The sequence below is a fragment of the Vulpes lagopus genome, chromosome X (genome assembly GCF_018345385.1).
Source record: "Vulpes lagopus strain Blue_001 chromosome X, ASM1834538v1, whole genome shotgun sequence".
NCBI classification, from domain to species: Eukaryota; Metazoa; Chordata; class Mammalia; order Carnivora; family Canidae; genus Vulpes; species Vulpes lagopus.
In genome coordinates, this window is record NC_054848.1 from 7,758,760 (window position 1) to 7,772,431 (window position 13,672).

The 13,672-nt window shown below is 43.5% G+C and overlaps 1 protein-coding gene across 1 annotated transcript in view; it reads right to left on the minus strand.

The window, feature by feature from the left end:
* The window catches only part of ARHGAP6 (Rho GTPase activating protein 6), a 477,361-nt gene that overhangs the window by 46,273 nt on the left and 417,416 nt on the right, over positions 1 to 13,672 (minus strand). The window contains exons 3-5 of the mRNA XM_041740355.1: positions 12,388 to 12,459; positions 5,111 to 5,367; positions 2,837 to 3,032 (exon numbers count right to left, since the gene is read on the minus strand). Of these exons, the coding sequence (XP_041596289.1) occupies positions 2,837 to 3,032; positions 5,111 to 5,367; positions 12,388 to 12,459 (525 nt within the window). The remainder of the gene's footprint in view (positions 1 to 2,836; positions 3,033 to 5,110; positions 5,368 to 12,387; positions 12,460 to 13,672) is intronic.

Genomic DNA, 13,672 nt, shown 5'->3' on the forward strand with positions numbered 1-13,672 from the left:
TTCTTTTTTTTTAAGGATTTTATTTTTATTTGTTTATTCTCCAGAGACATACAGAGAGAGGCAGAGACATAGGCAGAGGGAGAAGTGGGCTCCCCGAGGGGGGCTCGATGCGCGACTTGATCCCAGGTCCTGGGATCACGACCTGAGCTGAAGGCAGACACTCAACCGCAGAGCCCCCCAGGCGTCCCCAGAAATGCCCATTTCTATGACATTATTTCCTCAATGGTAGTACTTTTTCGCTCAGCAAAAATGGCTGTAATTGAAAAAATGAGTCAGTGATCAAGTGTTATCATTCCTATGTATCTCAACTGATTAGATATTAGATATTTTAAAATATCTCTTTGTTTACTGGTTTGTTTCCAGGTGGAGCAACTGGCAGGCCTCAGACAGCCGATGCCATTCTCTGACATCAGCTACATGGTGACTTTCCTCTAAGAGGAGATACAATCTAGGCATTTAGTAACCTTGACTACTTAAGACAGTCACCGATAAAGGCAGGAATACATGAAAAAAGGCATCAATCTGGCAGAGGAACGTGACTTGGCTGTGGCTTGTCCCAGAAATCGACGCGATCACCTTTCTCTCCTATTCATCAGAAACTGGAACGGAAACTTGACCCCAGAGCACCTGGATGTGAGGCTCAGGGAATTCAAGTAAAGAGGGCAGGCAGGATAAGCAGGACGCCCCACCCCAACATCAGCTGAAATCCCAGAAACATAATAGGGCTTGAGTCTTCAGTATATTGTCTGGTTTTGTTGGTGGTGGTAGTGGTGGTGGTAGTGTTTTTTTGTTTTTGTTTTAATTTGTGCTTCTGGGAAATTGAGGATGCTTAAGAAATTTTGAGCTAATAGTACAGAAAGCATCTGGGTGAAATGTAAGTGGGGAAGGGTGGTGTACACAGATGCAGATGGAGTCAAGATAACTGTCCAAGACCAATTATGGAGGGAATGAAAAGATCTTTGACAAATGTTTATGAGGCTAAAGTGAATCAAACTCTCTCCTACCCATTTCCCAAACGGGCAAATAAAGTCTTATGAAAGAATTGTTTTTTAAGGTTTGCCCTTTTTTCATTGGTTTCAAGTGACCAAGATTAATATCTATTTGTATTTGAATACGTCTTGTATTTGTCTGGAGCTAAGCACCATGGCAACCAGCAACAGAATCAGGTCCTTGAAAGACCCAGGATAATCTTCTTTCTTTTCGGCTCTACACTGCAGGTTAACCATTCCAAAAAAGAAAGAACTGTCCAGTTTTTAGTAAGCTTAAAGGAAATGCTATTTTATAAGTTATAATTCGTGAGCATTCATTTTCAAAAAGAAAATAGAAAGATATACCAAGTTTTCTTTCACATAAGCAGTTACTCAGCTTGGCACTGGATTTTTGCAGGACTGGAGTAGAAGTTTCTCACTAAGGACTTTTTAAACTGCTTACAGTTCACCCTCTACATTCTTTATAGGGAAAAACTATAATTATAAAAGTATGAGTCTCTTTTTCTACCTCACAGTGACATTCAGGCTGAATTTACATATTTGCAGTACTGAACCCTTTAGTTGCTACTTTAAAAAATACTTCTGTGCAAGTAGTATTTATTGAGTACCTACATAGTATTAATCATGACATCCAGTGTGCCTTCCCAGGAGAAGAGACAGATAGATAAACACATACACACAGGTACATATAAAAATTTTGTAGAGAGGGGCACCTGGGTGGCTTAGGTGGTTAAGCATCTGGCTCTTGGTTTTGGCTCAGGTCATGCTCTCAGGGTCGTGAAACTGAGTCTTGCATCGGGCTCCACGCTCAGAGAGGAGTCTGCTTGGGTTTCTCTCCCTCACCTGTCCCCCTCCCCTGGCTCATGCACTCTCTCTCTCTCTCTCTCTCTCTCTGTGAATAAGTCTTCAAGCAGATTTTTGTATAGACAAGTAAAGTTTCAGTGCATATTAATTTTATTAAGTCATCCATATGTTATCTAGTGATTAAGATATTTAGATATCTCCTTAGTATTTTTTTTTTACAAAGTCCCACTTTTGCTAGAAAAAATTAGATGAGAATGCTAGCTAACAGTAGTTATGTCTCCACGATAGCCTCAGAATTTTCTTTGCTTTTCTGTTGCTTTTCCTCTTTATCACAATGAGCATATTCTTTTCTAGTAAAGAAGCAATGAAATTTTTCATGTCCATAAAATGCATGCTACACTATAGGAAACAGTCGGATTGTGGAAATGGCAGTCTGATGAGCCAAAAGCCTACATTTTCAGAAAAAATTTTAAAGAAGTATATTTTTAAGTCAACATGTTAACTGGAATAGAGTTGCCAAAAGGGTCATTCTGAAGAAGTTTGAAGTGAACATCTTTCCACAAGAATGCAAATAGCAATATAGAAAGCTGTTGTCAAAAACCCTGTATTTTCTATTCACTTAAGAAATGGTTTGCCAATCCTTTTTTTTTTTTTATTTTAAGAAGCTGGACTCTTATTTTTTACAGGAAGCCTTGCTAGTAACCTTGATGCCTAAAAAAGACAAAAGTGACTGGGCTCCGTTTGAAGGCGGGCTTGGGGACAGACCCAGCCCCACACATCGTGGCCTCCAGGCTCACTTCTGAGGATCCCTGGCTGCTGGATGGCCTGAACACAATCAAGTTGACGTTTGTCCCCCACAATCTGGTTTCGCCCAGGGCTCTCTTAAGCAAACACTCAGATCTGTAACCTTTCCTTTTGCAAAGGAGATTTTAGCCCAGAGACTGAGCCAATAAACAAGGCATTGAACTTGGGTGCTTAAATCCACGCAGCTTGAATAAATGAAAGTCTCTCATACTCGATCGCCGACAGACAAGTCTGCTTACCATGTTTTTCTAGATGCTGACAGCAGCTGTCCACCAGCCTGGGGACCTGTCTGTAAATAGGATTCAGACTGAGCTTCTTATCTCTGGCTTTTTCTTTTTTACTCTGAGCCTCGGCCGGCAAGGAGAGTTGTAAAGCTTCTAGCAGGCGAGACTGATTGTCATCAAGATCTGTGATAGAATCCACTGACATCGCGCCCTGCAAATCATACACAGACGTCAACAAAGTGCATGGATGGAGAAAACCAGAAGTTCCCTCACATGCTAGCCAATAATGCTTTTGCCTATGCCTGAGTGTCACCCTTGAAATAATGCCTCTTGATTCAGTCATGCTGTGTGCACGTTAAAAGGAAAACAGCCAACAGCTCTTGAAAGAGTCAGGAAACTCCTACATTGGGGTAAGGCAGTGGTCGTTGCAATTTCAATGGACAACATTTGCTAAATGGAAGACAAGAGAGGGCAGACAGAGAGTTATAATATTTTGACCCAACCACCTCCATTTCTTGAAACAAGAAAAAAAAAGTCACATTGTCGATGAACGAGGTAAAGTCAGAGAAGCCTTGTGAATAAAACCCCAAACTCTCAACTATGACTCTAGGAGGCAGATTTTTAAAATTGGATTCCATGGAACAGTCTGTTTGCTTTCCTCCCAGACATGGCACAGAGAACTGTGTGTATGCATGTGTGTGTGTGTGTGTGTGTGTGTGTGTGTGTGTGTGTGTATGGGGGGGGAATATGAGAAAGGGAGGGAGCCAAGCCTGTGACAAGCCCCATGGGCAGCTCATGCCCAAGTGCCCTGGGGACCTCTGGGAGACAGTGTAGGTCAAGCAGCTCAGAGCTAACCATGCTCAGTAGTGAGTGCACCAGGCTGTTTATACCACAAGCCTCAAGAGTCCTTGATCACGGGGGACTCCTGCTAAGGGCAGGGAGGTGACGTTAAATGTCTTGGCACTTGCAGCCTGTCGCCTGCATGGGTGGGTGCTTCCAGTCATCAGAGAAAGCCTTTGGCAGGGGTGGGGTGCAGGGGAGCAGGGCTCCAGCCCTGTCTGCATAGCTCCCCCCGCCCCCCCTGCTGATGAAGCACAGAGGAAGGAGTTCGCTGCTGGTACCCTGACAAGGCCTGGATGGAAGAGAGGGCATTTGGGAGGCCTGTTGCCTGGGCCCCAGATCCCCAGAAAGCTCACATGTGGGGTTCGGGTGTTACTGCCATCTGACACGCGGTCTGAGAGACAATGATGAGACTGGAAGAGCACTTCCCTCATGTACATTTAAATATCCTGTAAAGTTGGCATTTCTTCATTTTTAAACATGGTGAAGCCTTGAAAGACAACAGTGACTCCGGCACCCCTTGGGCTTGGAGAGGTCTCGGATGCGGCTTTTAAGTGGGAAGTGTTTGGGGTTTTGACCAGGGCAGTAGTGAGTGGCTGGAGGCGGCAAAGATGTAGGGGATCTCCAGGCAAGAGGAGGAAAGGAGATCTCCCAGAGGCCTAGGAAGCTTTAGAGGTGCTCATCAACTGACTCAGCCCATCGCCCGCCACACTGCCTGAAAAGTCAGCCTTCCTGGATTGAAACATGAAATTTGACACATGAAATGACAACACAGTGCCTAGAGCATAGCGCTCCCTTAACACATGGCACCATGTTGTTACGGCGTGGATTTGAAGGAGGATATATGTGCCTTTTCTCTTTCTTTCTTTTCTTTCTTTCTTTCTTCCTTCCTTCCTTCCTTCCTTCCTTCCTTCCTTCCTTCCTTCCATGTTCTCCCTCCCTCTCTCTCTCTCTCTCTCTCTCCCTCTCTCATATGTAGGTTTCTTATGAAAAAAAAAAAAAGGTTCCATTGATTTAAAAAATCCTATTGCTTGTGAAGACTGGTGGCCAGGTCACTGGGGGGCCAGGGGTGGTTCCTGGACTAGAGATGAGGAGAGTAACAAAACCACCTGACCCTGCCCTCAAGCCTCACAGTCTCAAGGCAAGTCTCTAGTAAAGCAGAAAATCACACTACAGCATGAGCAACAGTGATGCTGTAGGATGTTTAGGACATCATGGGGCACATAGGTAGCCAAGGAGGGGAACCCAACAGCTTTGAGAGGGGTCAGGAAAAGGCTTTGAGGGTGCACCACGTGCCCTATGGCCAGTGCACATTGTCCCTGAATGGGGCTGTTGACAGATCCCTGGACTACATTTCCACTTTTCACAAGAGCAAAGACTCAAAAGAATAACCTTGTAATGCTTCGGTTGTTTTAGCAGTGGTGTCAGAGAAAGTACTGGCCAACTCACCCTCCTCCTGGCCCGAGGAGCCGGTTCTGGGGTATTCGGGGACGTTGACTCATTTGGTGTTTCCGAGGTGGAGCTGAGAGATGAGTTACTGCTTGAGAGTTCTTTGTTTTGTCTTTTATTTCCAAATGGGAGGAGGGAAGCCACAAAATCAGATGCGTCCTTTTGCTCGTCCCTCTGCGAGTCCTGCTTGAGTTTATAAGCCCGGTCATTTGCAATGACTTGGGATAAGGGCATTCCAAATGCCTGTGGGATGAATTCTGGAAGCAAAACACAAACATTCACTTTCAGACATGACTGGACCAGTGAAGGCTCTCGCTCATGTTTCAGACCTAAGGGCAGACGTATCCAAAGGACCGTTGTCTGAAGAATCAATAAAAATACAGAGATGACTTTTGTGTTTATCAGAGTGGCCAAAGTTTCTCTTTCTATCAAACAGGCCAGTATGTATAAACAACACAAGTTTTTAGAAATCTAGGCCTCTAGATTTTTCCCCCCAACATATCTTGAGTATGTTTTAAAGAAAATCACTTTATGGAGAAATGTGGCATATTTGATAGAATGTACACAATGCTTTATCCTCATGAGTACACAATTTTACAAACTGTCAGTCTTTGATTCATGTGTCTCAAGAGCCTCCAGAACTTACAAGGCGTGAGAAGGCTGCGGGCATCCATTTATTCAACAGGGACTTACTGAACGGCTACCACGCACCACATCACACCACGCAATGGGGAGCACAAAGCTTATAAAAGCTGTAGTGTGTGGGCAGCCCGGGGGGCTCAGCGGTGTAGTGCCACCTTCAGCCCAGGGCATCATCTTGGAGACCCGGGATAAAGTCCCACGTCGGGCTCCCTGCATGGAGCCTGCTTCTCCCTCTGCCTGTGTCTCTGCCTCTCTCTCTTTGTGTCTCTCATGAATAAATAAAATCTTAAAAAAAAAAGCTGTAGTGTGTGCTCCTAGAGGGTCCAGAGTCAGGGCTGGGTGGGCGAGTGGGAGTCAGATACATAAATAATCACACAAGCATCTGGCAGGTGCTATAATGGAGAGATGCATGGAGCAAAGACTGAAGTTCAGTTAAGTGGATACACTTTGAGGTTTCCCAGTAGAAGAAGCCAGTATGCGAGTGAGGACCTGCGAGGCAGGGGAAGAGCTCGGGGGAGGTCTGCTCTTTCCTCTTTGTGTTCCCATCCTCACAGGCTGCTGGGGTGGGGCTGGGGCTCTCATGATGGGTCCTCAAGCCATTCTGCTGGCCACATGCAGAAGTAGACTCTCATCACTAAATAACCAGCCTGAGGTACGATGTGTTAAATCCTCTAGTGAGGACAAATTGGGGGAAGGAACATAATGCAGAAATCTACCGCTATATTTGGAGATGTACACACAGTTGCTTCCTGGATCGCTGTAGTAAGTCCACGTGTATACACATACATTGTAAGCACGCTGATCTTTGGGGCCAGGCATGGGGGGGGGCGCTATTCTAGATTTATGCTGAAAAGCATTAATAACTAAATTAAATGCATTATTTCTTTTAGATTCAAAATTACATCTCCTAGCAACACAATATTGGAGTCTAGCCTCTCTCTTGTTTTTATAACCCCTATGAATAAAACCAGGGTGATCAAGAGAACACAGTTCTCAGGGTTGTTTGCTCTTTGAAAGAAAAAACTAACTTAAATCAGGTGGAAAGAGACTCTCAGGGGTTTTCCTCCTTGATCCGTGGCAACATTTTAACATTGTTGAGCCAATGGTCAAGTCTACGGTAAAACCAGAAATGGCACTTGAGAAGTCTGCACCTCTGGTTCTAGCAAAACATGCGATCTGCTTGGGAGTGAAAACTTCAAAAAGATTTTCATAGGATGCTTACCATCCTCGATCAACGAACTAGGTGGCATGTGGTAACACAAGCAAAAATTGAAGCATGTTTTTGAGTGATCCATGTAGACGGCATAGCAAGAGCCAATACTCAGTATTGATAAAAGGCCACGTCCGCTACTGGCAAAATTAGAAACCAAAGAGGACAATACCAGACCACGTGCTGTGCACCCCTGGATTTACTGCGTAAATCAGCATGGTCTCATCTATGGGAATAATCAAATAGTCTTACTTCCAAAATCCCAGGGAAAGTCTAGAAACATGCAGATGCCAAGGCTGACAGCTACAGGGATTACACAAAAACTGTGGGTGGAACAGAAGGGACAATGTCGAGGGATCTGTGTCTGCTCATGCAGGCACACCCACTGCAGGGATTTCACAGGAGACGGGGCCTCCTGCCTCCTCTCTTAGCCAGCTTTGCCATGTAAGGAAAGTCATTCAGAGTTTCTAATATCCCTAGAAAAAGGAAGAAAAATGGTTTCCTTTGGTATCTGTCGTTTGCAATGACCCGAAGTCTGCCACTCTCCTTGTAAATTGGAATAACTGAATACAAATTAAACAGATGGGATACATGAAGTCATGCTTCCTCATTTTTATTTCCCTTTTATTCTCACTCAAGAGACAACCTGCTAACAGATTTGTATTTTTCCCTAATAGGCTTTCTTTCCTGGCTGAGTTTATTTATTATTTCAGTGATAGTTTGGATGTAGTCTCTTGTTTCTTGTTGCTTTCTCTTGAGAACCCTTATAAGCTTCAGAAAGGAGGCCTCTCTCTGCCCTAAGTTGCAGTGTCTAGAGTCTGGAAAATTCTAGGCAGGATCCCTTGAATATTACTGCTTCTCAAAACATGGTTATTGTGAAATTGAGGACTCATCACAAGTCTATTTGGCAAAACTCTCCTCATGTGTAAATAAAATGTTGGGTACACATGCTTATCTGTGGGTTCAAAGCTCTTCTCTTAGGGGGCTAACACCCAAGAGACTCTGTGTTGATAGTGGCTAATACGGTTGATAATAGTCTTTTAAAACCATATGGACATTTCCCAAGACTCAGTGTTCTGGGGCCTGGGACAGTGTGTATCATGTTCTAATCTGCAGTATGTGTTCACTAAGGAGACTGCTTCCCCTGCTGTGCTCATTAGCAGCAGCCGTGGACTCTCCCAGCCTGTGAGCTGTGGGGTCAGGAGGTGGCATGTCATCCTCTGCTCCCTATTGCCACTTCGAGATCTGCACCTTCCCTCTGTGTGGCAGAAACCCGCTATTGCACCGTTCCTCTTGCCTCATGCTCCTTGCTCTATTGTTACGGACTGACTCGTGGTCAGACCCCCCGGGGCCACCATCATCCTGGTGGCATGGATGTCCACCGAAAGGGCCCCTCTAATTCTGCGTCCTCACATCTCCTTCACTGTCTTCTCTTCTCACTTTCTCCTGCGTGCCACCTTCTCCACTCACTCCCTTGGTCCCATCCTGGGCCTCGTCCTCACCAGAAGTGGTTCCACCTCAAGTATCAGGCTTCCTCCCCCCACTCTTGTCTTACCCCCTTCCCAGGTTCATGCCTTATACCACAGTGTGATGATCTGTTTAAACACACCATTAGGATGTCCCGTCCTAATGCATTTTGATGGGGTCTCAACGCCCTCAGCATGCAGACCAAACACCTGTGTGAGGTGTGTGACCAAACACCTACTCCCCGCTGGGACTCCCACTCCCCTGGGTTCCCCCAATTCCAGGAGCAGCGCTCACAGACAGCAGTCAATAAATTCACCTTGAGAAGTTCTACACAGTGATAACTGATACTTGATTTTTCTACTGCTATTTAATACGATGCAAAATAAAGTTGTATCAACTATTCCTCTCCAGGGCTCCTTTGCAGCTGTCATGTAGTAACACACATGGGCACTGAGGAACAATAAAATGTGGCATGATACTATTTCAGCAAAAAGAAAGGTGCCAGACCTGAATTATGTCCAGAGTTCATGTCAATAAATACATGGCTTGGTCTGAAATATCCTGTGAAGAGGGGACCCATCTCCCAGACTTACGCCACAGTAAAATTACTCCCCCGTGTTCTGCTGAGGAACTACTGAACTAGAACCAATAGCTATCTTAAAATCTTTTCCCCAAAAGGGATTTCTTTTTTGACACAAGAAAGAAATTTTCTGACGTTCTGAACGTTTAAAAACTGCATTTTGGTTGCCAAGTAATTTAACTAAGAGAAATTAAGGACTTGGAACTATTCTGTATGAAAACATGTTTTCTGACCCAGCATCTATTCTGAATTTGTTCCCATATGGAATTCAAGAGTCATATGGGCACTGCTTAAGTGGCAAGAGGGACACAGGAGTGTCACACGATCTGTTGTGTTTTATGTCAAGGCAATTAAATAAAATACAGGACATGATTCATTCTGATTGAATCAATTAATCTAGCAGCATATCAAACACTTAATGAATCACTCTTTATTGGGAAAGCAATTTGATTCTCAAAAGCTGCTCCTATTTATTTTTAGATGACCTAACCCAAGAGGTCGCTTAGAGTTTCCTGTTTTCCTTCTTTTACTTTTGAACTCAAATGATTATCATTTTCCACATGTGCAGCTGCTAGGAACCCCAGTGTTAATATTCAAGTGGAAGAAAATAATGTGAACCATTACAACTGCGCAAAGCCTGCACGTTGCCCCCTCACGCCCTGGCTCCCAGGACATCCGTGTGATGGATGTGTGGACACAGGCAGGACTTTATGTTCAGAAAAGACGCCAGGTAATTAAGGCTAAGATGTCCTTAGGCCCGGGACATCTCCTTTTTCAATATCAGAGCTACTTTAAAAGAGGGGGAAAAAATCCTCTTTTGCCACGAAGTCTGATATTTTTCCCTTTAGTTGGATGGACCACCAGAACCTACCTTCCTTTTCCCAGCCAGCAACCTGTACAGCTGAGCTTATGTAATATATAAATATGATACAGTCTGCAAATATGATGGCCCAGTACGCATTGGCCAGTTTCTCCCCCGGCCCTTCCTTTCCTGCTCATTCACATCCTTGCTTCCTGTTGTTCTGTAACACAGCAAGCACACATGCATCTCTCTCTGCCGAGGGAACTCGATCATCTCCTGCAATAAAGCTCATTCTGTTTAGTCTAGCCTGAACTTCTTCTTCTTCTTCTTCTTCTTCTTCTTCTTCTTCTTCTTCTTTTTTTTTTACAATTCATTAATGCTACACTTTAATCAATTATAGGCAGAAAACAAAGTGATACTTTTATCATTTAGAGATTTGGGGTCATGTTTATTGAGGGATTAATGTATTACGTGTTCATGATATAGTTTGTTAACTAGACAATAGTGGTCATTATCTAAAGAAATTCTTCATTAGTGAGATTTCAGTGATCTAAGAGTACACTTCTGAAGAATCACCGAAAGTCTACATTATGAGTATTCAGTCCTACTCTCAGTAGTATCATCATCCTAGAGTAAACCAGCTTTAAAGGTGCGCATTACTAACGCCAGTCTGAGTGGCCCCTTTAATACTCTCCATAAACACTAAGGATTAATCTAGCGAGGTAAAGGTGATCAGTGGCAGGAACAGAAGGAGTAAAACTCTAGTTTAAAAAAGCTACCCTGGTTACTAATACTCATTTTAAAAACAAGGGCAAGAACATATGGAGCGATTAAACAGAATCCAATTTATCAGACTGTGATAGGTAGCTGGGCAAGAGTTCACGCCCTTTGCCTTCACTCCTCCAGCAGCGGATTCTGCTGTGAGAGGATGTGCCCTGGGGAGTCCACACTGGCTAACGTGGACCAGAGTTCTCATCTTAGAAGCTGCACATCAGAACTTTATACAATGACTCATGTCCAGGACCCCTACAGACTAATGGAATCACACTTTCTAGCTTGGGGGTCTGGACACTGGGAATTTTAAAGGTTCCACAAATTATTCTACTGTATAGCCAGAGGCAGGGATCATTCACATCTTCAATTCCTTTTCTCCAGTTTGAGGTAAACATTTGAGATGTCTGGAGATATTCCGGTTGGGGGCAGTGCTACTGGCATCCAGTGGTAGAGGCCAGAAATGCCACTGAGCATCTCGCACGATGAACAGGACAGCCTCCATAATGAAGAATTATCCAGTCTAGGGGCGCCTGGGTGGCTCAGTCAGTTAAGTGGCCAACTCTTGATTTCGACTCAGGTCATGATCTAGGGTCCTGGGATGGAGCCCCGCGTGGGGCTCTGTGCTCGGTGGGGAATCTGCTTGGGGATTCTCTCTCCCTCTTCCTCTGCACCTTCCCCTACTCATGCTCCCCCCTCCTCAAATATCTAAATCTTTTTTTTTTTTTTTAAAAAGAATTATCCAGTCTAAAATGTCAACAGACTCAGGTTGAGAAATCACGCTCTAAGGGAAGTAAAACATTGGCTCTCCATTCTTTAGAATTCTTTATCTCCTTTCAGTCCAAAGAGCCAAATGCCATGACACTTTAGGCACAGTTCAAGACATGGGTGTAGAGTCTGGGATCAATGGTGTGGACTAGGTCTTGTCCAGTACTGACCACAGTGCATTTCTTTTTCTACCTTCAGTTTTACTGCCTTCTATTATCTTTCAAGCAGAAATTCAATCATAGAAAAGAACTCCAAGGTGAGACATATGGCTCTCCTCACTCAACACTCATTCATTATGTGACATAAAATGGAAATACATTCATACAACTACACCATTCAGCAGGCATTTCATATGGGACCATACAAACAAGCCATGGAAAGTTGTACTGTGCTAATGGGGCCCAGGTGCCCATTATGCAGGCTCAATGAATACTGGTTAAAAATGACCACAAATACTTCTGAAAGAGTGGCTAATGTGTCAGTTCCCTAAATAGACATAGAAGGGGACACCAAACAGTAGGAAGAGAGTCAACAAATCTCAAAACATATAGGGCAAAAAATAAGCATGCTATGGTCTAACATAAAAATGCTGAGAATGGCCCATTTCCAGTAGCCTATGAGGATGAGACTATTTCTTTCCAGTAGTCATGGTAGGTGAATCCAAACTTTTTCTCATTCAACTAGCCCTGCCTAACGATTGGGACTTGCCAGACAGCTGGTTAGTGTTAGAGATGCTGTCCATGGCTACTCAACCCAGGTTCTTCTTATGCGTTGCTGATTGGCTAGCATCATAATTGGAACCATAAACTTGGCCGAAGTCACACTTTGCTCAAACCAGTTGAATTCATCAATTCAGTACAGGGCCACTCAAACACAAAAGAGTAGACCAAAACAGGCTTTAATGACATTCCATCATAGAAATCCAGTTTGCATAATAGAGTTGAACCACATAAATCTATGCAATTCAAAAACCCCACCAAATTCAACCATTATGCTCCATGGAAGATGCATCCGCTCTAGTTCATTCTGTCCTTTACCTCTATCTTTGTTTTTCTCCTTTCCTAGTGAATCCAGTTTCTTTCGCAAAGACTTCTTTCTCTTCTGTCCATCTGTAAATATTAAAAGAATGAGAAGTTGTAAACACAAGCAGACAGATGATATCTTACACTATCAATAACCACATTTGAGCAAAAGCATGACGTCTCACTTACTTCACTTATCATTTGGCATTTCAGACAGAAAAATGGCTCTGAAGCGAGCAAAAAAAAAAATCGAACTCCAATAAAAAGAATATACAAAAAAGAAAAAAAAAAGAGCCTCAGAAAAATGGCTCTGAAAATACACGGTAACCCCTTCCTTGGATAGTACATCTAACAAGAATCTTGATGTATGCTCTCAAATTTTGTTTCAATCATGGAAAGTACAGGAAACTTACCTCCTTCAGAATTAATTTAGTGTTGACACCAAATTGCTGTTGCTATTACATGAGTCTCTTCCTATTTTTCATGTTTATGCAAACCAATGTCATTTTGAATCAAATCTCCATGAGACGAGAGTCAACGGTACATATGGTTTTGACATTTATAAGCTGGTAGCGTGTAACTGGAGAAGGAAATGAATTTGGGGGTCTAGAGAAGTCAGATCTAATTATTGCTGCACCATTTACTAACTGTGCGACTTGGGACAAGTCTCAGTGTCCTCATCTATAAAGTGGGAATTTCATGGGGTTGTGGTAAGATCTAATGAGACGATGCACACAGAGTGACATGGGGACTCTGACATACGTGCATAAGTTCTGATTTACTTTCCCTCGGGGGGTTGCATAATATTCCATAGTGTAGCCATACCATAATTTCATTAACCATTCCTCCACTGATGGACATTTGGGTCATTCCTAAGTTTTCACTATAATAAGTAAGGCATATATCCCTTCAGCGTCTTGTACTTGCAACAAACATACTGAGCACATCTGGCTAACTCCCTGGGATGTCATCAGAAAACACTGCCAGTCATCATGGCAAGAATGCATTTTGGGATTACGCAACCGTCGACTGAACATGTGGAAGGCACAAATTGGGAATCCGCACTGTGATCCACTTGGGGAAATACAGCCCATGCCACAAGGAACCTTATGTTTAAAAGGAGGATTAAGAATTGTTTTTTTACAGGATATACTAAAAAGTGTAGTCCAGAAAGGGACTCAGCCCAATAAAATTTAAAAGCCAGACTCTGATATCAGGAAAAGACAGCCTGCACATTCTTAACCAGAAATGAGCATTCCTGGGATCCTCACGGGGCTGCAGATGTTCCCATCTCCTCTCT